This window comes from Drosophila sulfurigaster, chromosome 2L (assembly GCF_023558435.1).
Source record: "Drosophila sulfurigaster albostrigata strain 15112-1811.04 chromosome 2L, ASM2355843v2, whole genome shotgun sequence".
NCBI lineage: Eukaryota > Metazoa > Arthropoda > Insecta > Diptera > Drosophilidae > Drosophila > Drosophila sulfurigaster.
This window is the reverse complement of record NC_084881.1, coordinates 28,323,511-28,346,592: the sequence shown is the minus strand read 5'-3', so window position 1 is coordinate 28,346,592 and position 23,082 is coordinate 28,323,511. Positions and strand designations below refer to the sequence as shown.

Here is a 23,082-nt window from a genome sequence, read left to right as displayed (position 1 = left end):
TTGGCAGATCGAGTTCCAGTTGGAAGCACGTGTCGGCAAACTGACCCAACAAGATTTATGTATCGATCTCTTGCCAATCCCCATTGATCTGCTGTGGGCAATTGAATTGAGTGCCAACATGCCGACAAGACATGGCTTTAAGCCATTACCATATATGTATGCACATTGTATGGTAATACAACATAAGCCGTTGCCTCAAGGTTAACTGGGCCCTGCTCCAATTGCAGGTATGTTTGAATGTAATTCTCGATTTCACACCCCTGTGTGTATTAACTTGATTAATTGCACTGATGTAATGCAAACCGGTTCTCCATACGGGAACTTATTTAATAGCCAGCAGACTTCTATAAATAAAATGTTTATATTTTCGATCAGCCGAGGCAATTTTATGTGGTCCGTCTGTCTGACTCTCCGTCTATATGAACATTTTTAAATACCGATGAGAATACTTCCTTCTTTCTGTCCGTTTATTTTGAAAGGAGAATCTATCTTATTTTTATTATTTCTATATTTAATATGACTTATTCAAACTATGAAAATTGTTTCAATTTGTAGTACAGTGTAGGTTATAGGATTTTAATAAGTCATAAAGTGCAAAACGTTCTGTTTTTATATCCGTTTTCTGTAGTCATAATTTTATTATTACAAACTTTTTTCAATAGTTGGAAAATTACAAAAACTAAAATTTTTAAATCTTAGCTGATCCTTGGATTAGAAAACTTTCTTTCTTTTATCTGTTCTTTGAATGAATTTCTCTATTTCTTGAAATATTAAAATGAGTAGGATTTGCCCTTTTCTTTATCGAATTCTTTAAACTATAAAAATAAGTTGTACTTACCTCTTTTTTTTAATCGAATCCTTCGGAAGATTATTCCTTTGGCAAATGTGCTTTAATAGTTTATATTTTCCGCTTTTCCGCTTCCATTAACGTCTCAATAAGAGTTTTATCTATTACATTTTAGAAATAATAGTTATAGAGGTTATACTCACACTTTAAAAATTGAAAAGAATCATTGTTTGATTTTAAACATTTTTATTTTGAAACAATTTTCCAAATGACAACAGAGATTGTGCGTGGTGGCGATTTGTGGTTGTGGTTAACAGATCCTGAGACAGCAGGATGAATGTACATTCATGAAGTTGAACAGAATAGAATAGAATAGAATGGATAGATAGATAGGAGAGCAGTTATTGAGCTGCTCAGGCGGCAGCTGTGGATTAGCTTGACTTAGATTTGCAGTAAAAAGTGTGGCTAGGAGCAACCAGGTTGCAAGGTAAGAAGGAAAACCATTTTGGGAAATAAAAACAAAAGGCTAGAGAGACTTAAGCATTAGAGCGAAACTCAAAAAAGATTCGATGGCAAGGTCAAGAGGGCTGGGCTGGTGGCGAATCCAAGTGTGTTGTTTACCAGGTGCCTGGTGCGGGTTCCAAGTTGACGGAGGCAGCGCTCTGGACATGTCCGGGCAAGGGAGCGACATGGACGGCTCCGCGGGTCTTGGCCACATACGAAGCTGGAGCGGCGGCAACGGCAACCACAGCTGGAGCATGGGCGGCGACAACAGCTGGAGCAGCAGCGACCACGGCAGGAGCGGCATGAACAACAGCGGCAGCTGGAGCGGACTGGATGAGCACGGGGCCAGCGGGAGAGAGGGCAAGGGGCACGGCAGCTGGCACAGCGGAGGCGTGGACAGCGACGGAGCCGGGGACGGCGGGAGCGGCGACCACAACGCCTCCCTGGACGGAGGTCAGCAGGGGCACGACGGAGCTATTGACACCATAGGCCAAAGCGAACAAGACTACGACGACGGCGAACTGAAAGAGGAAGAAAGGATTTACAATGAAATTATTGGAATTTCTACTTTAACTCAAATGTTGTGTAAGAGATCGATAGATTGTTTAATTGATCACGTTGATCCTCATCGATCGCTTTAACTCTAATGTTGTGAAAGAGATCGATAGATTGTTTAATTGATCCTCATCGATCGCTTTACCTTCATGTTGCTTCTCTGTGAACTGTGCGACGATTGAAACGTTACTAATTGTCATCTGCCACTGTTTGAGCGGCTTTTATAGCGCGCTCACAATGCTCTTTAGCATATTGGCGAGCGCAGGCCAAAAGCCAGTTCTCGGACCTGCCGGGCAAATGCGGAAACTGGCCAGATAACAAACGCCAATCGCAGGTTCTCTCACCCCTCCACTCCTTGACCTTCTCGACGAGAGCAAACACAACCCACAGTAGACCACAATTAGCCACAGTCGCAGTTGACAACGCCACAAAAGACACCACAAACCACATTTGATTCGGCCAATCAATTGCTTCGACTCGACCAAATGGCCAAGACACTGACTTAAGTCAAGCACTACAATAACTACAATAACCACACACCAATCGAGCAATAACAACAATTAGACAATAATCTTTACAAGGTGTCTGCGTATGTTTTTTTTTAGTCCACAAAGTGGAGCAAATTTCATCAGCATTTTATGCCCTGAAATTAATTTTGCCGACTAAGTGCTGCAGTTTTATTCGCTTCATGTGGTATGCTAATCAATCTCTTGCAGATCTATTAAAGTGCACAACTACTCAAAGTACTTGAACCATTAAGCTAAGCTCAAGTTACGATCTAAATAATATTATAAAATATGAATTCTTTAATTCTGCGCGTTCATTTAGCTAAGCTTATGGTAATAGAAAATTGATTGATAAGTTCTAGTTTCTTAACTCGGATAACTAAAAGAGGCAATGTATATTAATTTGAAAAGTATACTTCAGGTATTATAATTATTGAGGTGACATAATTAATTTGAATATTACAACTTGATTGAGGAAAAGAAGGTCTCAATCCTTTGAACTATTCGTTATTTGTGTTGTCTTCTTAAAAAAGAATCATTATAAACAATAATTTTGGTTAAAAAAGAGAATAGATTGATAAGCATAGTCGGAATCATTATATAAATGATTGGTTAAACAAAATTTATAGATTGATAAACATAGTTGATTTTTGTTTGAAATTAGGAAAAATATGCGAAAACACAAAGGGAATTAGTCGGAAAAGTAAAAATCAAAAAAGCTATTAATTCTTCAATTAATAGCTACTTTGATAATATAAAAATTATTTGTATTGAATCAGCAAAACAAGATTGTTTCAAATTTTTCTATATGCCCTTTTCTGTCCCCGCAAATCGATAAAAATCGAATAACAATTTTGAGGCTAAAGTCTCGAATTTTGGTGCAGACTATAGCTTCTATGATTCCTGAAAATTTGGTTGCGATCGGATAGAAATTATAGAAGTTATATCAGAAATATTTTTGTATGTATACAAATTGTAGGAACTATATAAGAAATACGTTTCTATGGGATGATCTGGTATATTTTGAGCTCAATGGTATATTTTACATAAATTTCTATACCAATTTACCAAATATAGCCTTTGGTACTATTAGTTTTTTTGTGGAATATTAAGTTGGGATATTTTAAAATGAATGTTATGTACTGTAGCTTTCTTAATTGTTTTTAAATACTACTATAGAGTGAAAAAAATATGAAGAAATGGGTTCTTTCAATTTTACGTCTTTTATTTTCATTCATGTATATTACAAAGTTGTTGAATTTCCTACTACTCAATCACTAAACCAAAGCCCTTGTGAAAACTATCAAAATTACATCTTGTGTTTCAACAGGAGACAACACAAATTCAAACACTTCTTTAAATACATATTTTACATATTACAGAATTAAATACACTGTGCAAAACTTGGAGAAGGGACGTGAGAATGGGAACGCGTCTGGTGTTTACGGATAAGGATCATAATGCCTACGATCCCAAAAAGTACAAGGTATGAGTACAAAAAATATATATTTTTTAAATAATTAAAGATTCTTATAAGCATCATTCTTGACCACAGGTGGTTCATAAGAATCATTGGCGTCAGGTGAGCCTTCGATTGGCGCCCACGCAGAAGAAATGGTGGGAGGATCCGGATGTTATTGTTGCGTGAGTATTGAGCATTTGATTTCCCCATAAATATGGTTATTATATTGAGGGTGTGAGACGACGTCTCCTTGCTTCTCTCGACCTTTGCAATTGTTTCGTGCGGTTTATGAATGGCGGATTGTGTGGCATGCCATTGATTGAAAGCGAAACAAACACGAAGCGGCGCCAAATGCAACTCTCATTCAATTAAGATTCTTTAGCTAGCAACGTGGGCGACATAATATTTTATGGCATCCATTTAATAGTTGCGGCCGCACCTTGAAATTACACTGCTCAACAAAATGACAGTTGAGGAAGTCGAAAGCATTGCTAAATATTTGCATAAAATAATTGACAAATTGCTGATGAAATAGTTGTAGGAAAGGCATTGGGTGTTATATGTAATATTTATTGTCTCAAGATAAAGAAAAATGCTTTATTGCTTTTTTATTTTAAAACAATTCGAATTGAGAGTTGACTACGAACTTTTAAAGCACATTAAAGCTTTACAAAATTCTTCAAGCACCACATGGAAACTTATTTAATTTTGTAACTTTCATGTTTAATTATAATCTTATTCTAAAACAATTCGATTTGAAAGTTGATCAAAAGCTTTAAAAGCACATTAAAGCTCTAATAGGTTATTTATTTAAACTTCTAAGAATTATTTTCACTTAACTTTTGTAGAAAGTTTAAAAGCTAAATCTTTTTTTGTAGTTCGCTGTAATTTTACCTAGGGCAATTTAAGTTTACATATTGAATTCTTATCTGGAAACATGTTACGTAAATTGCATCACTTGTTCAAAGTCTTGAGCTCTTTTTAAGCTTTTCAAATTCTCAACTTTTGGCACTGAAATGAAGCGTTTGAGGGCGCTAATTTCTCGACTATACTCAAAGAGCATTCGTTGCTGTAAGCTGTGATATATTCGTGGTGCTATGATATGTGATAGTCACGCGATGCTAACTAAGCGTTTGATTGATACTCTGAGTTCGATATCGGAACTACCAACTACCAAATGAGTGACTGGGTGAATACATATAGTATATAATATAGTAGAGGTATCGCTGCCTTTTTGGATAGGCTGTCAGCAAAAGTTTGCCAAGTAATTGGGAAAAATGTGATGGCAGGAAATTGGCTGGGTTCCTTCTCTTTAACTAGGTCACATACAATTTATCGCACTTGCGACTCGTATGTGGACAGCCTAAAGTGTTATTGTGGTCTCAAGGTCTGAAGGGGAATGTCGGATAAAGAAGAGCTAGAAAGGATTGTGTTTTATGGAACTTGTGCAAGTAAAATGTGCTTTGAAAATTTGCATAATTTAAAACAGCTTTGCTGAATGTTTTGATTGAGAAGTTTTCAAAAAAATGAACTTCTACTTTAGTGAAAGCTTTAATTTAAGAAACTTTGTCTTAATTTAAAACAAGTACGATGAAAGTTTTGATTTAGAAGCTTTCAAAAAAATGAACTTTTGCTTTTCTAATAAAAGCTTTAATTTAAGAAATTTTGTCTTAATTTAAAACAAGTACGATTAAAGTTTTGATTGAGTAGCTTTCAAAAAATAACTTATGGAAGTAAAAATAGCTAGTGGATGAAAGCTGTAATTTAAAAGAAATTATGTCGTAATTTAAAACAATTAAAGAAACTTTGCATTATTTAACTAATGGAAGTTAATTGTGCTTTGGATAAAATCATTTGATTTAAGATAGTTTGAAAGTTTTATAAAAATGAAGATTGATTTCGAGAAGAGGATAAAAAGTTGATAACTGAAATTGATGTTGATTCGTTTAGGGCTTTTAGAATATAACGTTTGTTTTAGTAAAGCTTTTAATTCGCTAAATGTTCTTTAAATTCCAAAATAGATTTAGGATTTCTTAGAAATAATTAGTGCGCGCTTTTACTCGTCTATTATTGAAATAGAACAATAGAAGAATGTTTTCCTTTTGAATAGCACATTAAATAATATATTCCATGTGCTAGGCATTCTTTTGGTAGAACTTTAGCTGCGTAGTCTTCTATGGTAATGAAAATAACGCTATTTTTGGGGCTGCGGAGGAACTGCGCGAACAAACACTTTGCGTGTTCGATAGAGAACAAAAGGGAAATCCAAATCAAGCGGAAAATGGTGTCAGTACGGAGTACGACAAAAAGAAAGTACTTAAACGGCGCGTCACTCAATCAGAATGATATTATTTTTAATGGCGCTGTAGCTTTAGTCAGCTGATGGTGTTGCACCTTTGCCACGATGGAGGAGGATTTCGACTGCATATGGCAAGGAAATAAACACGATACGCGTTGGCTGCACAGCCACGCAACAGAAGACGTCGACTGCGACTGCGACTGCGACGCCAACTGCGACTGCGACTGCGATTCCGAGCCGGAACTCTCAAATGAAGTTTGGCCGTCAGCAACGTCGCACGCGACAGAAAGAATGAGAAAAAGAGAGAGAGAGGAAGACAGAGGCAGGAAGAAACTTAATTACATTTCAATTTACGCCGAAAACAACAAAAGAAACTGACATCGAACGTGCCCCGGTTGTTGTCCATCAAACTCTCCCGATATACGGCGTAAACAAACTCAGTTATCCACATGCCACTCACAGCTGGTGCCTCCACTGGCTGTGGCACTGTTGCTCGCTCCGACTCCAGCGAATGGGTGCTGCCAGTGAAGCCAGCCGGAGGCGGCAGCGGCGGTGGCAAGTGCACCACGGTAACGATGCTACTCGCCCAGCGGATTGCACGCAACGATTGCTGGTCAGTCGACGACGAGCCGCGCTACCGTTCGAACAAGATGAATGTCTGGCAGACGCTCGAATACCTCTCCGGGCTCAGTCTACGCAAACGCTACAACTACGAGGGATTCGCAGACACCCAGAATCTCATCCGGACTCTAACGCCATCCTGGCGTCGCGACAGCTATGCAGAGAAGACCAAAGCGGAGGAAACTGTTGCCTCCTCGACAGCTGCAGCTGGAGGCTCTGGCTCGGGGAAGTATGTGGATGATCGGGTCACCGAGAGCGTGGCTGCTGCCGTGGCCAACAACATGGTCAGAAGACGTGCGAGTCCCGCTCAGTCCAGTGATAATGTGGCCCTCAGTCTGCGTGCTGCGGCTCTCATTGCAGCTCCGCGACGCAAGCAACGCAGCCGCAAGAAGCGGCGACGCAATGCTCCTCAGCTGGCAGCGGAGTACGCGCTCACGCCGGAGGATCTGCAGGATCTCGTCAAGTGCACGTAAGATTTAAATGTGATTCAAAGCAGAAACACTTTTCTTGAATGGAAAACCATTCGTGTTAAATATGTTGGCTTTCTTGATAAGCAACAAGAATGAAGAATGTTAAATATGAATCTTCTATTTGAGAATTTCTCCCGGTTTAAAAAACTACATTAATTTAAGTAATCAGCGAAAGTGAATTCATCGAGATAAAATCTTTTGTGGAAATTCAAATGTGAGGTTTAGGATGTCTTCAGAATTTATTTATTTTATTTTGTGAAAAAATGTTAAAAGCAGCTCTTTAAATGATGTAATTTTTTGGGTAACACATTAAACTGAAGTTCTCCTTAAAAGACGTGACAAACTTTATGTGATTTCAAGAAGATCCCTTTAACAGGAATGCCAAATTATTTGTGATTTCAAGATATAGAAAAAGTGAAGTGTTTAGTGTTCTAACTAGTTTGCTGACAAAAAACATACGTCATATTTTTATTTTAATGGATTAAACTTATAGAAAGAACCTAAAATTGAAACCGTTAGAATTCATGGCATTTGAAGTTTTTATTTTAATGGGTTAAACTTAAAACAATAACTTAAAATAGAAATCGTTACGATTCAAAGCATTTTAAGTTGAGATAAACAATCGACACAGCATAATCGATAATTCAGAAAATGCTAATAATGCAATTTCAATATTGTGAAGTACGTCCTCTTTATTTAAATCGTGAACATAGATTGCCTGATATTTTGTTTTAGCATCGTTTTGCATATATCTTAACATTACTTTATTCGTAAGTAGTAGAAAGTAGTTATGTTAATATTACAATATTGCCAGCCAGTTACTTTTTTTTATATTTTAATCAACAGTCATTTGTTTATTTTAAACTAACTTCTAAGCTAAAATTCTTCAGATTTTCTTTCGCATTTAGAGTTTTTTGCATGTTAATCTACTTTTTGCTAGGGCATATAGAGTGTCGAGTTCCTCTTAAATATTTCACAGTGTAAAAAGCTTAACGAAGCTCACTCAAAGTTTAGCCAATACACAAACCTCAATTGCGTGCTGGCATTGAAACTCGTTTAAATGAGTTGGTGCTGAAAAGAAAATAAGGAAAATGCTAAATTGCAGCAAATAAGTATGCGCTTTGATATGCCTCAAGTGCACTTAGTTAAGCTGCTTAAAGCAAGGTATGCGCGACTGGCAAATACCCTGTAAAAAGTGAAATTCAAGAAGAATAACTTTTGGAATGCATTTAATGTGAGAAGGAAGAGAAGGAAGAGTTTGGTTTAGATTCTTATTAATTTGTATCTATAGTTTATTATACTTAAGGCATGATCGACTGAGGAATGCCCTGTAAAAAGTAAAAGTTGAGCAGTGTAACTTTTGGAATGCACTTAAAGTGAAAGTAAATGGTTAAGGAAGAGTTAGGTTTTCGACTATTATTAATTTGTATCGATAGCCTGTTATACCCAATGCTAGTAACAGCAACTGTAAAGCGAAGCAATGTCTTCGACTTGTCCATGTCAAAGTGTGTCTCTAAGCTGTTATAAAAACAATCATAAGTCGCCAGTCCATGGCTCGCTCGTTGCAATTGCAGTGATATTATTGCCACAAAGGAACCGAAAAGCCGTGAAAGGCAAACGAGAAAATAAACAAACGGAATTACGTGTTGTCAAGGTGTCGAGACACTGCGACTGCAACTTTGTGGCCACATCACCGAGGTCGTCAGAAGCTGTGGCCGAGACTGTAATTGAAGTGTCGATGGCGTCTCTTAAAGTTCCAGCACGTCAATTTGCCACACGAGACGAAACTGACTTCTCCTCCTTCTCCTCAACTGAACTGAAGATTGCATGGGTTGCCACGATTGAGAGAGAATCGCGAAAGTGTTTGCTCAATTTCGGCAACTCTTCGAATTGAAATTAGAGGGAATTATTGTATGGCTGTCTGGCATGAAACCTGGCCATAAAGCGAAATAGTTTCTGGTTTCAGCCCAACCAAAATGGTAATGTGAGACTAGCTCAACCCTTCCACATACATTCTACCCCCTGCCTTTGGCTTTGTCTTTACTTTTGTCCGTGTCATAAAGCGACAATATACGATACGTTTCGATTGAACACAACGATGACAACCATAAAAATCTTCGCATTCACAGGACATTCTCCAAAGGCATTTCGTGCGGGGCGAAATACCAAAAGTAGCGAAATGAATGGGAAACAGTTGTGTGTGTGATTCTAGTGAGTAGTAAAACTACTTTCACATTATTTAGTTGCTTTGACGATTATAAAAATAGAGTTGTCACCTGACGAAGCCTGACGAAGCAAAGGCATGTTCGCTGCACTGCAAGAAAATGAGGTGTTCCAAGTTATACAAGAGAGGGAAAGTGATAGAAATGGTGTAAGGTTGAAAGTATTTATTAATATGAGAATTTAATCGAATTGATTTCATTATGTGATATGAGATATATTATTTAAAGATTATTTATTTTCTGAAATTGATTGATGAAAAATGAACGTGATCTGTAGCTTAGCTTTTTTGCTTGGGTTAACACATTCTGAGAATCGTAGTTTTTGGTAATTTGTATTACTCGTTTATGCAAAAATTAGATTAATTCCCAGGAATAGTTTGACCAAAGCTTGTGAGAACGAATAGCTTTGGGATTTATGATTTTAACAAAATGCGAAGGAATTTACGATTTCAAAACGTGAAAATTGCAGTTTTTGGCATTTTTTAGTACTTTTTGTTTCAAAAATTCAAGTAATTCCGTGCTATAGTGTGACCAACTACTGTGGCAGCGAAAACCTTTGGGATTTATGATTTGAAGGCGATATGATGTGAAATGCAAATTTATCTTTTGCTCATAATTGATCTCATCACCATCAGATGATGTTGTCTCTTTGTAACTTATTGTCGATTTATGAATAGGTAGAAAAGTGAGAAGAATATAATATTAAAACGAAATCCTCCCAATATACATACATGAAACAATATTAAAAAGAATTTAAGAAAACGAATAAAAGAAAATTTTGATGTCTAAAAGATGAATAACTGAACTCGGTTATAATAATACTGGACCATTGAAGTTGAGGACTTATCAACCATGAAAAGTTTGTGATAAATGTACCCCCAATTTGTCGCAGTGTAAAGTGCAAACTTGTTGACACACAACGTTGTGTATTTGTCATAATATTGACATTGGTGTCATGTCATTAAGCCTAACATTAAACGCTTAGCTCAACATGCGATGCCGATGCCGCGATGCAAAGCGCACCCACTTGGCCTGGCCAATGCGAAACCGAGCTGCGAGTTTGAGCTTGAAAGAGATAGACAGAGAGAGAGAGAGAGAGAGGCAGAGGCAAAGCTGGAACTGGAACTGGAACTGCGCTTAACAGCGTTGAGTTCAGTTGAGCTGCGGCATGTTGAAACACGACACCGTGCCACATTAAAGTGGAATACAGCTACTGCTGCTGCCACATGTGGCACTCGACCCTTCTGCATGCCACACACACACATGTGCGGAGAGTCAACAACAAAAAAATGAAAGCGAAACAAAACAAGAATCACATGGCGTAGGGTTCCACATTCGACAGTCGCCATTGGCGCTTGAAAGTTCCCACCGCGGCCCCAGAAAAGAAGCAAAAGAAAAGAAGAAAAGAATTGGAGAATAGAACGCATCTCTAATTAAATACTCAAACCATGCCCAACTATGGGCGTTTGAATATGGCCAACAGCGGACGAAGAAAAAGGCCCAAACGCAAAGCTTTGGCTGTGCCAGCCGTGGAGATCGAGGAGGATTTTCTATTCGATTTCGTGCAGTGCACTTTGGAGCCACCAGATAGGTAAACTCCCCAAACTCCCAGCCAAGCACTTTTTCAATTTTCCCGCACATTTATTGGAGCCGCGGTACGTGTTGCAATTATCAATTTTAATGCGCTGCAAACGAGTCGAGGAAAAACGCATAAATGTCAAGTGATAGCGAAATTTATGCACGTCGCTCGCATTAATTAACGTTGCATACTTTCAGGCGACACTTTGCGCCCTCCAGGCATGGAAGCTAGTTTTATAACTTTGTCTTTCAATTAGCTCTCTGGGACGGATCTCCTCAAGGCCCAGTCTGTAAACTAATATCCTACGCTTGACATTCCGTCGACAGCTCGCAAGTGGCGTTAATTGACTCATAAATAGAATCAATGGCAAATTATTGCATCAAAAGATTCACCTTCCCAATGAATAGATTTTTACTTCATATATATTCATTAGGCATTCGCTGCAGCAAATGTGATTAAATAGCAAAGTTTATGTGTCTCTAGTGCATTCTAGTTGAATCTATAGTAGAATTTTAAGACAGCTTCAATATTATTTCACCAAACCACATTCTTAATGATTCATCTAACTTTCTGCTCGATTTATAGTTTCTTTTAATATTTCTCAATTTGTTTTTATTTCTTGTTTATTCAAATTATTGAAGTTATTAGTCAGTTCTTAAAAAGAATTATAATATTTTTTCTCTGATATTTTTTTGCTGATTTCCTATTTCCATTACAAGTAATTTACTTAAATATCACTCTTGTTGTTAGTAATTAAAGCACATATTGTAAATAATATAGCAGCACGTCTTAAAAAAAGAAAGTGAAAAAAATGCACACCAATGTTAAACACTTGCTAATAAATTAGTAGGCTATGTTCACAGCTTAAAATATAGTTTATAATCTGCATATCCTAAAAATAGATAAGGTTAATCATATCTCTAAGAAAGTTCATCACAAGGTTTTACAAGATTATAGGAAAATATGTTAATACCCTTTATTTTTATCTAAAAAAAAACTAAAGTATTATAATTTCGTGCTATAGGTTTCTTAAAATCAGGCGGAATTTAAGCCACGTTCACAGCTTATAAAAATATTTATAATCTGCTCATCATAAAAAAATAAAAGGTTAATCATATCTTTAAGAAAGTACAGCACAAGTTTTTAAAAATAGAAAATTACAGAAACATATTTTTATATTTGAAAATAGAAAATCTTTAAGAAAGTTCATCAAAGATTTTTACAAATTCCTTAATTTCCTTGTCAAGTTAAACCTAGAACAGAATATGTTTCTTGTTTATCAATTTTTCATCTTTCGGGGAATTTGAACCATGAGAAGATATTTTACGTACATGTTATAGAACATTATAGAACACTGAGAAATATTTTTATGTGGGTAACTATAACTAGCTTTCAGCATTTGTTACTATTCTGATTCTAGAACTTGTGCACTTTATTATCCAAAGATGAGCTCTGAAGCAATAGAAGGAGATATCATTACAATTATTTTCAAATTAATGCATTACACTGCAGTTAGTAGTTAACTATGCATCTCACTTCATTCTAGACTCTTAAATGCACTTGCCATATCTCTTCACACGTGTTTAACAGATGAAGTGTGTTTATTAAGTTTGATGATCTTGAGACAAATAGCGAAGGGAATTAGGTTTCGTGCCCAATAGTTACATTTGTCGCCTAGACAAATTGAATATGTGGTTGTGTAGATGCGAGTGTGTGTATGTGTGTGTACCAGGAATAGAAACATTGTACTATTTGAGAGTCAACAAGAACAACAACAATGTGTGTGTTGGCTTTGATGTCTTAATCCGAAGCGTGGAAGAGTGAACGCAGTTCAAAGTCATCAAAAGTTCAATTCAATCAATTTTCAATATGTGAAGGCAAAGACAAAGGTGCAAAGATTGTAAGCCAGGTTAAGTGTGTGTGTTGTCGTTGGCCCAAACGTCGTTGATAGGTGTGTTACATCAGCATTGACATTGATAATGAAATTCCAATCAATGGGGTATCAATTCGATTCGAATCGAGTCGAGTCGAGTCTGAGTCGTTTCACTTCGCACATGCATAAATTACGAGTGTTCGACATGGAAACACACAAGACAACGGTGAAGAAGAGGGGGTGAAAGGGGGTGCAGCAGGAGGCAATCTGTCATGTCATGTGCAATTCGAAAGTGTATATAATTGCAATATAAACAAAGCAATTGCAAAACGAAACGGAATGAAACGGAAGCGTTTTGCTTCGTTGTCGAATTTCCTGCAAAAGTATGAGTTCAGGATGCCGACAATCTTTTTATTACCGTCCGCCCACCCACCTTTCCTCCGTCCGCCCCCTCAACAACGAGTCCATGACATTTGTTGCCAAAGGCTGCATCCGTTCCTGTCACGCACGCTCAGGTGGGCTGTGATTTATAAGTACGTACAACTCCCAACTCCTCGCGTTGCCCCGATTATTACCTCTGATATACACTCGATGACTTTTATGCAATCTCACTCTCCCTGCATGTGGTTTCTCTGTGTGTGGGGGTCAGACCTTGTCCTGGGTCTCACGTGGGTGAATAGCGAATGGCGAATGGGTTACGCTCAGAGTGATAAAATCTTGTGCACATGTTAACCATATTCCATGCATTCAGCTATAAAACAAAACTAGTCTAATGTCGCAAAAATGTAAATAAATACGCGAAATGGTTATCGTGGGACGTTAGAGTAAACTAGGCTAAGAGCTGCGATAAATCTTAGTAAACTGCAGCGTCTATTTCTGGTAAATTACAAGGCTATTCTTCTAATTAATTTCTAGTTTGGTTTAAATGTAAATATGAGTTTCCAGCTAACTACTAAAATACCTCAGAAAACTAATATTCCTTAAATTTATTGAGTGTACTTGACTGTGAGTATATTATTGGTATATTTTTAGAATATAGTTTTATTGGAAATTACGCTATTCATTTTCAATAAAACCATATTCTATATATATTTTGTGCTCTATGCTATACTTATACGTTGGGGACTTACATAGATGCTTTGGCTGACAATCTAGTATAATTTCTTTTCTTTGGTATATTCATACTCTATGACATATTTTGTAGTCTATGGTATATTTTATACAGTGCAATATCGATATACCAAAATACTAAAATATATCAAAGGATATATTTAGTATATCGATATTGTACTGTATAAAAATATACCTAGACTAAGAAATATACCATAGAGTATGAAATATGAAGTCCCCATTGTAGTAGGCCACTTTTCATTAGATTAAAACGTTTCCATATGTATTTTAAAATATGAATGAAGTATACTGTTGAGTATTACATCACTTCGTTTATATCTTAATATTGTTTAAAAATATTTAATTTATAATCATTTATTACAAAAAACACCTTTTATGGCATAGTGAATGAGTAATCGACTGACTTGTCATTTTCGCATTTTTATATTTAAAACTAATTCGTTCTAAAAATAACTGAACTTAAAAGAGTTTTTATTTAGAAATGTCATTCCTATGTTTTCCATCTTTGACTCTGTATTCCTTTTTTCTTGAAATGCCAACTTAAACCAGCCAATGCAAAAGTTTTCTTATTTTTGAAGTTGGTATAAACTTTTCATAAGCTTCGCAAAGTAACTAAAAGCAAATGTAAAGTTTCTCTTAGTTGTTTGGTGTTAAATACACAATTAAAAGTGCATTTAACTTTGGCCCAAAGCCACATTAAAATAACAGTTGAAAGCTATTTAACCAAAACGATTTGTTGGCTCGCTCAGCACCAAACCAAAATAAAACCAAAACTAAAACCGAAAAAAAAGGAAAAACCAGAAAGTGGTAACCAAAGTCAGGCGATGTGTGGCCTGTGCGGAATTGTTAGTCAAAGTCAGGCTATATCATTTAAGTAATTTAGCATTATTTCGACACAAAGTTGGCCTTATTCCTATGCACCTCCCTCACTTCTCTTCCACGCTTCCCTTCGGGTGTCAATTCAAATTTGTTTCGTGCAGCAAATGACACAAAAGTCGGCAGCATGGTAAATACCTAGCATTGAGCATTGAGCATATCTTGTGGATAAACCCATTATAATGCTAGACTAATTACTTCGGCCCGTCGATGTCGCTTAAGCCAAGAAAGACAAATATGAACAACTCGAGAATATATCGCATATACTAGATGCAAATGGGGAATTTCTAGCGAAATTTATGTCTTGAAAGCTCAAGCTGTGCCGTCCGCCTTTTGCTATCATGACTGTCTACATTTAAGCCAAAAGTATCGCATGTATGGGACCAATATGTATTACCATATAAACCTCGGGAACGGAACGAGAACACAGATACTGATACTACTCTCGTATGTGGAGCACATAAAATGAAGAATAGTCTATAGACTCGATTCTCCTATTCGTACTCAAATAACATATGAGCCACAATCGACTGTCTGCTGCTAAAAAGCCAAACGAATGTTTGACAGCAATATGACTGCACATCTATTATATATCTGCATATATAGCTTTAGCTTTACCCATTGCTATTGCTATTCACGTGCTCATGTGTGTAGCACTTCCCTTCTTGGCTTGGCTAAAATTACACTCATTTTTTCGGGGGTTTCTATTGTTCACCAACAATATAAAAAAAATTCAAATCGAGTACTGACAATTGACTCGGGCAACGAAGAGATTTAAATGCACTTTAAAGAAAATAACACAAAAAAATTAAATTGTGATTATATTAGTCGCTTCCAAAAGGAGTTTGCAAAATTTAAATTACATCCATAAATTCAGTATACATTCATAAATTCAGTATTTTTGATACTTGAGAAATTTTTAGGAATTCATTCACATTTCTTGAGCGTATTTCATGTGTCTAAATATTCTTCAGAAAGTTGCATGAATCCTTTACATATATAAGTTTCTATATAATTTAAAGGAATATTTATACTTAAAATACTAAATTTATAGTATTATTTACACTATGAATACTAAAAATACCAATTGAATTTAAAATTTACTTTAAATTTCTTTTTTAAAAGAAGTATTTGGATGAATCCTTGAAATATATCGAATTGAAGTTTATACATAATTTCAATACTAAAGTTTTAGGTTGATTTATACTTTAAATACTATAAATACCAAATAAATATAGTATGATTAGAAAAGAAATCTTGATTGAACTAAAAGCTTCAATGTTTTTGATTGCAAAAACAGTTTTCAAACTAAGTTTAGCTTTTTTTTTAAGTCGAGCATTCAATCATAATTTTATGTCTTCTAAATACTTTAGAAATTTTTATAAAAACCTTCTTAAATTACTTGAACAGCATTTTGAGCTTCCTTATTTTAATTTTGTTTGATTTGTGCCCTTTTGGATGTGCATAAATTACTTTTTGTAAATTTGTAACTTTCTTTATCAAGTCATTCGATTTCAAATGTAATGTGTATACAAATGTTTCTAATTAAGTCTTTCTTGGGATATAGATCTTTTTTGGTCTAGATACTTGATTTTAAATAAAATGTATAAATATTTCTAATTAAAGTTTTTAATCAAGCGAAAATCCTTAACTTGTTAGAGCATTCGAAGGGTCTTCAAACTCCTTTGATTAGGAAAATTTGCACATTTATTCGCTTGTTTACCTGCCACACTTTCTTGGTAGCCGGGCAGAGGGCAGAGGAGGGAGGCGTGGCTGGGGGCGTCTTCTTGTCCTTGTCGTTTGTCGGTTTCGGGTGTTTGGCAACCAAAATAAAGGCAAGAACTGAGAAGCGCTATAGAAACAAAATATGTGTAGCCGACCTCATTCGTTACCAACAGTTACAAGCGCGAAAACGGTGAAACGGTGAAGTTGGCGGCATCGGCGCGAGTTCGTGACCCATGTGCAATAACAAATGCGCCGCGTATTATCCTTAGTGGCTTAGTCCTTGCCCGAACGGACAGCAGATAGCAGAAAAGACGTAGCACACAGGAGCCAAAGAAAGGTACGCAAAAGTCCTTTCTTTGCGCTTTGTTGTAATTAAGTGCAAAATATATATATTCTGTGAAATAAATAAATTTTATTAGTCGCGACTTCTTGATAAAGCAGAAAAGTTTTAACTGGTCTTCTCTCTCTCTCTTGGCCCACAGCTTCAATTTGCCGCGCATCAGCGCTCGCCTGGAGCGTTTAATGGGCACCAACGTGGTCAAGCTGACGGACCGTGCCTACATGAAGGAGTTGCGCGAACGCATCGATGAGGATTACCGCAAGCAGCTGCTGGCCCGCATCAAGGCTCGCGAGGTAAGTTCCCCAAAGTTTGTCTCACAAATTGGCCGAGACACAAATGTGGCCAATTTGCGTGGCGTCTAATTGAATTTTGACAAGTTGTCACAAAGTGGAAGCAACCCTTGGCAATTGTCACGTATTCGACTGCGATTATTTTTCACACAGATTGCTCTTAGACCTTTTTTTATACCCGCGCTACCCATAGGGAAGAAGGGTATTATAACTTTGTGCCGGCAGGAAATGTATGTAACAGGTAGAAGGAGGCATCTCCGACCCTATAAAGTATATATATTCTTGATCAGCGTCAACAGCCGAGGCGAACTAGCCATATCCGTCTGTGTGTCTGTCCGTCCGTCTGTCTGTCCGTCTGTCCGTATAAACACCTAGATCTCAGAGACTACAAGAGATAGAGCTATAATTTTTTTTGGACAGCATTTGTTATGTTTGCACGCAGATCAAGTTTGTTTCAAATTTTTGCCACTCCCATTTCCGCCCCCGCAAATCAAAAAAAATCGAATAACAAGCGTAATTTTAAATCTGGTATATTGAGCCGTCTATGGTATATTTTGAATGCGGTACTATATCGATATACCAGATATACCAGTTGGTATATTTTTAGTATTTTGTAGTATTTTTGGTATATTTTGAAATAATACCGCAATATTTTGCTTTTATTCAAAATGGGTAGCGGGCATCTCACAGTCAAGTACACTCGACTGTAGCTTTCTTACTTGTTTTTGTGCTGCTGTTTGGGTTGTGGGCGTGGTCAGCACTCTTAAAAAACGGCAACTCTTCAATAACAAAAGTGGCGCCTGCTTGAATTCAATGAGCTCTCGACATGAAAATCCAAAACAACATCCAAGCCGTCAAAATCATAAAAAATTAGACCATCGCGATAGGCACAACTGCCGAAAATAAAAAGTGAAAAACTCGATTTTATGTCTGCGAGACATGCGAGAAGCACTGCAGCGGAAATGTGCACTTAGCTTTGTCTGTCTGTCTGTCGAGTTCTTTGCTCAACTTCAAGTAGCTCCCTTGATATGCCACTTTGTGCCTTTATCATTTTGTTTGGCGCATTGCGCACATCGAGGTGCCAAATGGGCGTAACTCTGCCACTTTTAACTAGTTGTCGAAAGTCAATTTGAAATAGTAACAACTTCAACTACTTATAAGGCATATATTTGAGGAAGTAGATCAGTCACTTTGTTAACAATCTTTTAAATGTTTGGTAGATATTTCAATACATAATACATGATGATACTTACTAGGCAAATAGTAAGGCAAGGAAGTAGATCAGTCTTTTAAATGACAAGTTCAGAAAATACTTCGACAAATCACTTCTTTGATTTGAACTGAATTTTACACTCATGATGATACTCCGTAAAGTACTTCTTTACTACATTAATTTGATTTTAGAACGTTACAGCTAGTGTTAAACTTTTGTTATTCTTCATCTTGATTCTCACAGAATGTTTCTATTGCCATAAATATATATAATATAAATTATAAATCCGAAGAGAAATTTTCTGTATTTTTTCACATCAAACAATCACAAGATGTTCTCTAAAAAGGAGTTGAATCTTTCATTGCAGTCTATCAATGTTTGTGGCCAAAAACCTTTAATCTCTATTTTAATTTCTCATTAATGTAACTTTTTACTATTCCAACTTAACTAAAACCCTTTAATCATCGTTACAGCTCAAAGAGGTGGAGCGTGAACGCATGCTAATTATTGAGGGCAAATCGGACATAATACCCGAGGAACTGGCCGACGATCCCATCTTCATGGTCAACAAAGATGCCAACACAGAGATACTCAAAGAGCGCTCCAAGGTATGAATATGAGCGTAGTATGAACTATAAAATAGATGCACATAATAATAATTGCAATTTATTTGACTGCAGCTGAAAACGAGTCGAGAGAAGAACGCCGAACGTCTGAAGGTCCAGGGCGTTAAATGGGAGCGCGAAAGATTGCAGCACGCCGCCAAGGAGGCCGAGATGCTGGCCAAGAAACACGAGCGTCAACGCCAACAAAAGCTCCTCGTCGAACAATATAGAATCGAGGACGCCGAACGGGGCATGGACCTGCTGCGGTAAGTGGAGGCAGCAAAGCCAATCCCCCCTGTAACTCTCCGTAACTCCGTGTAGAAGACTGTCAGCCAAATGAGCTGGGCTTAAACTACATACTTTAGTTGCTGCGCTGCGTTAGCCTAATTAAAAGTTATGTACAACAGCCTTAAATACATTAAGGTCACGTCCACACGCTTGCTGTCGGCTTGCCTGGAGTTTAAAGTCTTTAATCCCAAAGATGTTTTGCTACAGCAAACTTATCTACATATTGAGAAAAGATGCAAGATTGTTGCGAGCTTGAATAGTTAAAGTTCAGTTCAGTTAGTTGATTAGTCGCTTATATAAATGTGTTTAACTAGACTTAATATTAATATATTAATAATATAATAATATCTTATACTCTAGTATAATATGAATTATGCCTTAACTTTTTGTAAGGCAACAAATTTGTCAGTCATTCTAAAATAGTTATTAATGTAAATTAACTACTAATGTACTTTGTACTTGTCTACTTTCTAATGTTACAAGTTAAGAATTCAGGTAGTTACTAAATGAAAGATAACTTTCTAATGTTATAGTTAGGAATTCAAGTAGTTATGCACACATTGTTCCTTCCTCCTGCTTTAAAAAACCAAAAATAATTTGTTGAAAATCTTTGTAAGCATCTTCTAACCAAAACCTAATATTTTCCAGCATTCACAATGAAGACTGGCGTGAATGCGAGCAGAATCTGAAGGAGTTCCTGGAGAACGAACGCGCCAAAATGAAGGAGCGTTCGCTGCGGGTGCCCAAACCGTTCTCCTCGGATCCACAGGACATTCTCAACATAGTGCGCGCACGGTAAGTGACGCCCACTTTAATATCACTTCAATCCCATGCTGATTTCTTATTGCGTTCTAGACAAAAGTTCCGAGAGACTGAGCTGCGCATACGCCACCAGTTGGAGGATGATAAAAAGGTTGTAGTGCCAGTTACAACAACTGTGGATAACTTCGTAATGGACGATGTTGGACCCGGTAGCATTGAGATGCCTAGGGAACCATCGTTGGATGGCGATTATCCGGGAGCGATACAAACCAAATACATGGATGATGCCTCCGATGTGTCCGAGGAGTCCGTGAAGAGCGCTAGTCTCATAAGTCTGTCCGTAGCGAAGCAGGAATATGCTGATGTGCTGCAGGCCGAGATGGAGGATGAGTATAATCGAGGATTGCTGATATCGAAGTTCCAATACGATCAATTGCGCTTCGAAGATGAGAAAATTGTAGCACTACGCAATGCCAAGGTAAGTTTTTCAACCTTTTATGTAGCATAAGCGTAGATGTAATGGGTGTTGACGCTTTCAGAATATACTCGAGCTTTATCAACTGGCCGAACAGATTATTATGGGTGATGCGATCGATGACGAGCCAGAGGAGGTCGGTGAAGAGGCTGAGCCAGAGGGACTACAAAATATTGTTAGTGAAGCCGACGACGAGGAGGCTTAAAAACTAGTTCATTAATCGTTTCATTGTTTTCGTTTTAAATTCATTTCAAACACATCTTTAAACGGGTTCGCAAAACTTTTGGCATTTACACATTTATATTTTTGACAATCACTCAAAATTCTCCACAAAATTTCAAAACGAAATTCCGTTGTAGATTCGTGGGAAGGGGAAAATTAGATTTTGATTAGATGGCGCCGTCATTATGAAATCTCAGTAGCGCAATCAGTGCGATTTACCTATCGATATGTGTCAGTGATGTTTAATTAAGCTGTAACCCGTTAAAGATAATAAAACCCACATATGAAACTTGATTCTATTTAATTTTGCATGGTACAGTCGCAAAAGTATGCTACAAATATTTGCATTGTGTCTGTCGATAACACATACAAGCTGTGGGTTGTTCCGAATAACTTTATCGCGTTAAGTTCATTTTTGTTTTATAAACGTTTAACGATTAGAGTGTCTGCGTTTTATCACTATTTATGACAATTATAATGGCGTTTTGGGCAGCGAAATAAATTGCTAGAATTGGGTTGTGGCAAATCTCAGCGCAATTAGCTGAGGCAATTCGCTTATCGATTGCGTGCCGGAAGTGTTGAACGATATTAGATTACATTGCAAATCCCACAAAAGGCGTGACGCATTTCACCCGTTAGTCGTCGGTGGGTGTCAATTGAGTAGAATTAAATTTGAAGCTGTCAAGTGTACTATATGTGTAGGGTATTTGTCACTATAGTGCAACTCTTGCATATGCGAAATCAATCTTATAAATAGACAATGTATTTTATTTATGCTTGTCTCTAAAAATACCCACGAACCCTAGACAAAACCAAATCCCACCCTCACAATTCAACTTGAAGTTTTGAGTGTGTGTCTGTTATTGGTTTCCTTTAGAGATTCATCATCGACTTCGATGTCGTTCTCGTTGTCGTATCATTCTCATATTGGTTGCCCCAGGCAGCATCTGCCATCACTCTGCATCCTTATGTGTGCTTATTTGCTATGGTCGCATTTTTAGATATCCCCCTCTCTTCTACATACTCTCCCACTCTCTCACTGAGTGTGGAAATCAATGCAAATTATGTGCTCACTTACTCTTTCCCTTACGGCTATTGACTTTAAAGTGTCGCTTGTGGGCGCCTGCGGTGCTTGCCAACTGACTGCAGATTATAGCACAGACCCCACTCTCTCTCCCCCTCACCACAATACCCTTTAGCAGTTGGGCAGTGTCTTGACTGTTTACATTCTTCTTCTTCGTCTTGTTCGCCTGTCGTCAATTCACATGTGTGAGAAATAATAAAACTTTAGACCAGGGGTGCTCAACGCCTATACACTGAGTGCACTTTTGTTTTTGTAGATGCTCTGTGCTTATGGGTAGTGCGCCCATAAGCACCGTGCATATGGGCTTCGATTTGCATGCGAAACAAAAACAATTTTGCTTGTTTCTCCTTTACATCTCTTTCCGTCGTCACGCTTCGTTGACCGCAATGTATTTTGTTTTTGTTTTTTTCCGCGAACACATGCACTGGAAATTATTCTTCTGTCTGCGTTGGCTTTTGATTTATTAAAATGCGTAATATGCTTCGTAGTTCTGGATGTAAACACAAAATACAATCGTCATTTCTCTCAGTGCACAGCTGCGCCTCAACACAAAAGCGCCGCTACATATGTACACGTTTTCTTGTGTCTGTGTTAGTAGACGCACTGCCATAAGACGAATTTGAGCACCCCTGCTTTAGACAGCGGCTCTTAACTTTATGTGCCTTTCGCACCTTTTGCTCCATTTAATCATAAAGTCAAATAATGTGTATTCCGCATTTTATGCTTATGCATTGATAATGGCTCTGAAATAAACCTTTATTGATTTTCATTGTCTATGTGTAATTAAATAAGATTGCATTTTTCTTAATATTTGTAATTATATTTTTAAATACAAAATATAACCAACCATTTAACCAGAATACCCCCAACATTGACAGTGAAAGCTTCCGGTGTAATTACTTTGATTACCACAGTTGTCACTGCCTAATTTATGCACATTATACATAATCAGAAATCAAATGATTTACGGTGACAGCATGCGATAACGTAACAAGCATACGTGGGCGTGATCACGAATCTCGTTTGCCTCTGATTACAAAATATACCCTACGTTGCAAATACGCACATACAAAAAATAAAAATTCGGCCATCGTGACGTCACGTTGTCTAAACGAATCATGTAAAAAGCAAAGGAAATCGACGAGTGGGAGAGCAAGAGTAATGAGTCGCTATTTTAAGAATGGTCAAACCGC

The 23,082-nt window shown here is 37.2% G+C and overlaps 2 protein-coding genes across 2 annotated transcripts; one reads left to right on the top strand and one right to left on the bottom strand.

Annotated features, from left to right (window-relative positions):
* Positions 1-1,013: 1,013 nt before the first annotated feature.
* LOC133850136 (adult cuticle protein 1) lies at positions 1,014-2,101 on the bottom strand. Its single transcript, XM_062286132.1, has 2 exons — positions 1,992-2,101; positions 1,014-1,812 (listed from the first exon to the last, which is right to left on the bottom strand). The coding sequence occupies exons 1-2, from the start codon at positions 1,995-1,997 to the stop codon at positions 1,405-1,407; spliced, it is 414 nt and encodes a 137-aa protein (XP_062142116.1). The 5' UTR covers positions 1,998-2,101; the 3' UTR covers positions 1,014-1,404.
* Positions 2,102-3,644: 1,543 nt separating this feature from the next.
* LOC133850129 (uncharacterized) lies at positions 3,645-21,099 on the top strand. The gene is made up of 8 exons (XM_062286124.1): positions 3,645-3,838; positions 3,908-3,996; positions 17,093-17,243; positions 18,927-19,061; positions 19,134-19,324; positions 19,995-20,141; positions 20,202-20,586; positions 20,648-21,099. The coding sequence occupies exons 1-8, from the start codon at positions 3,776-3,778 to the stop codon at positions 20,786-20,788; spliced, it is 1,302 nt and encodes a 433-aa protein (XP_062142108.1). The 5' UTR covers positions 3,645-3,775; the 3' UTR covers positions 20,789-21,099.
* The last annotated feature ends 1,983 nt before the right edge of the window (positions 21,100-23,082 follow it).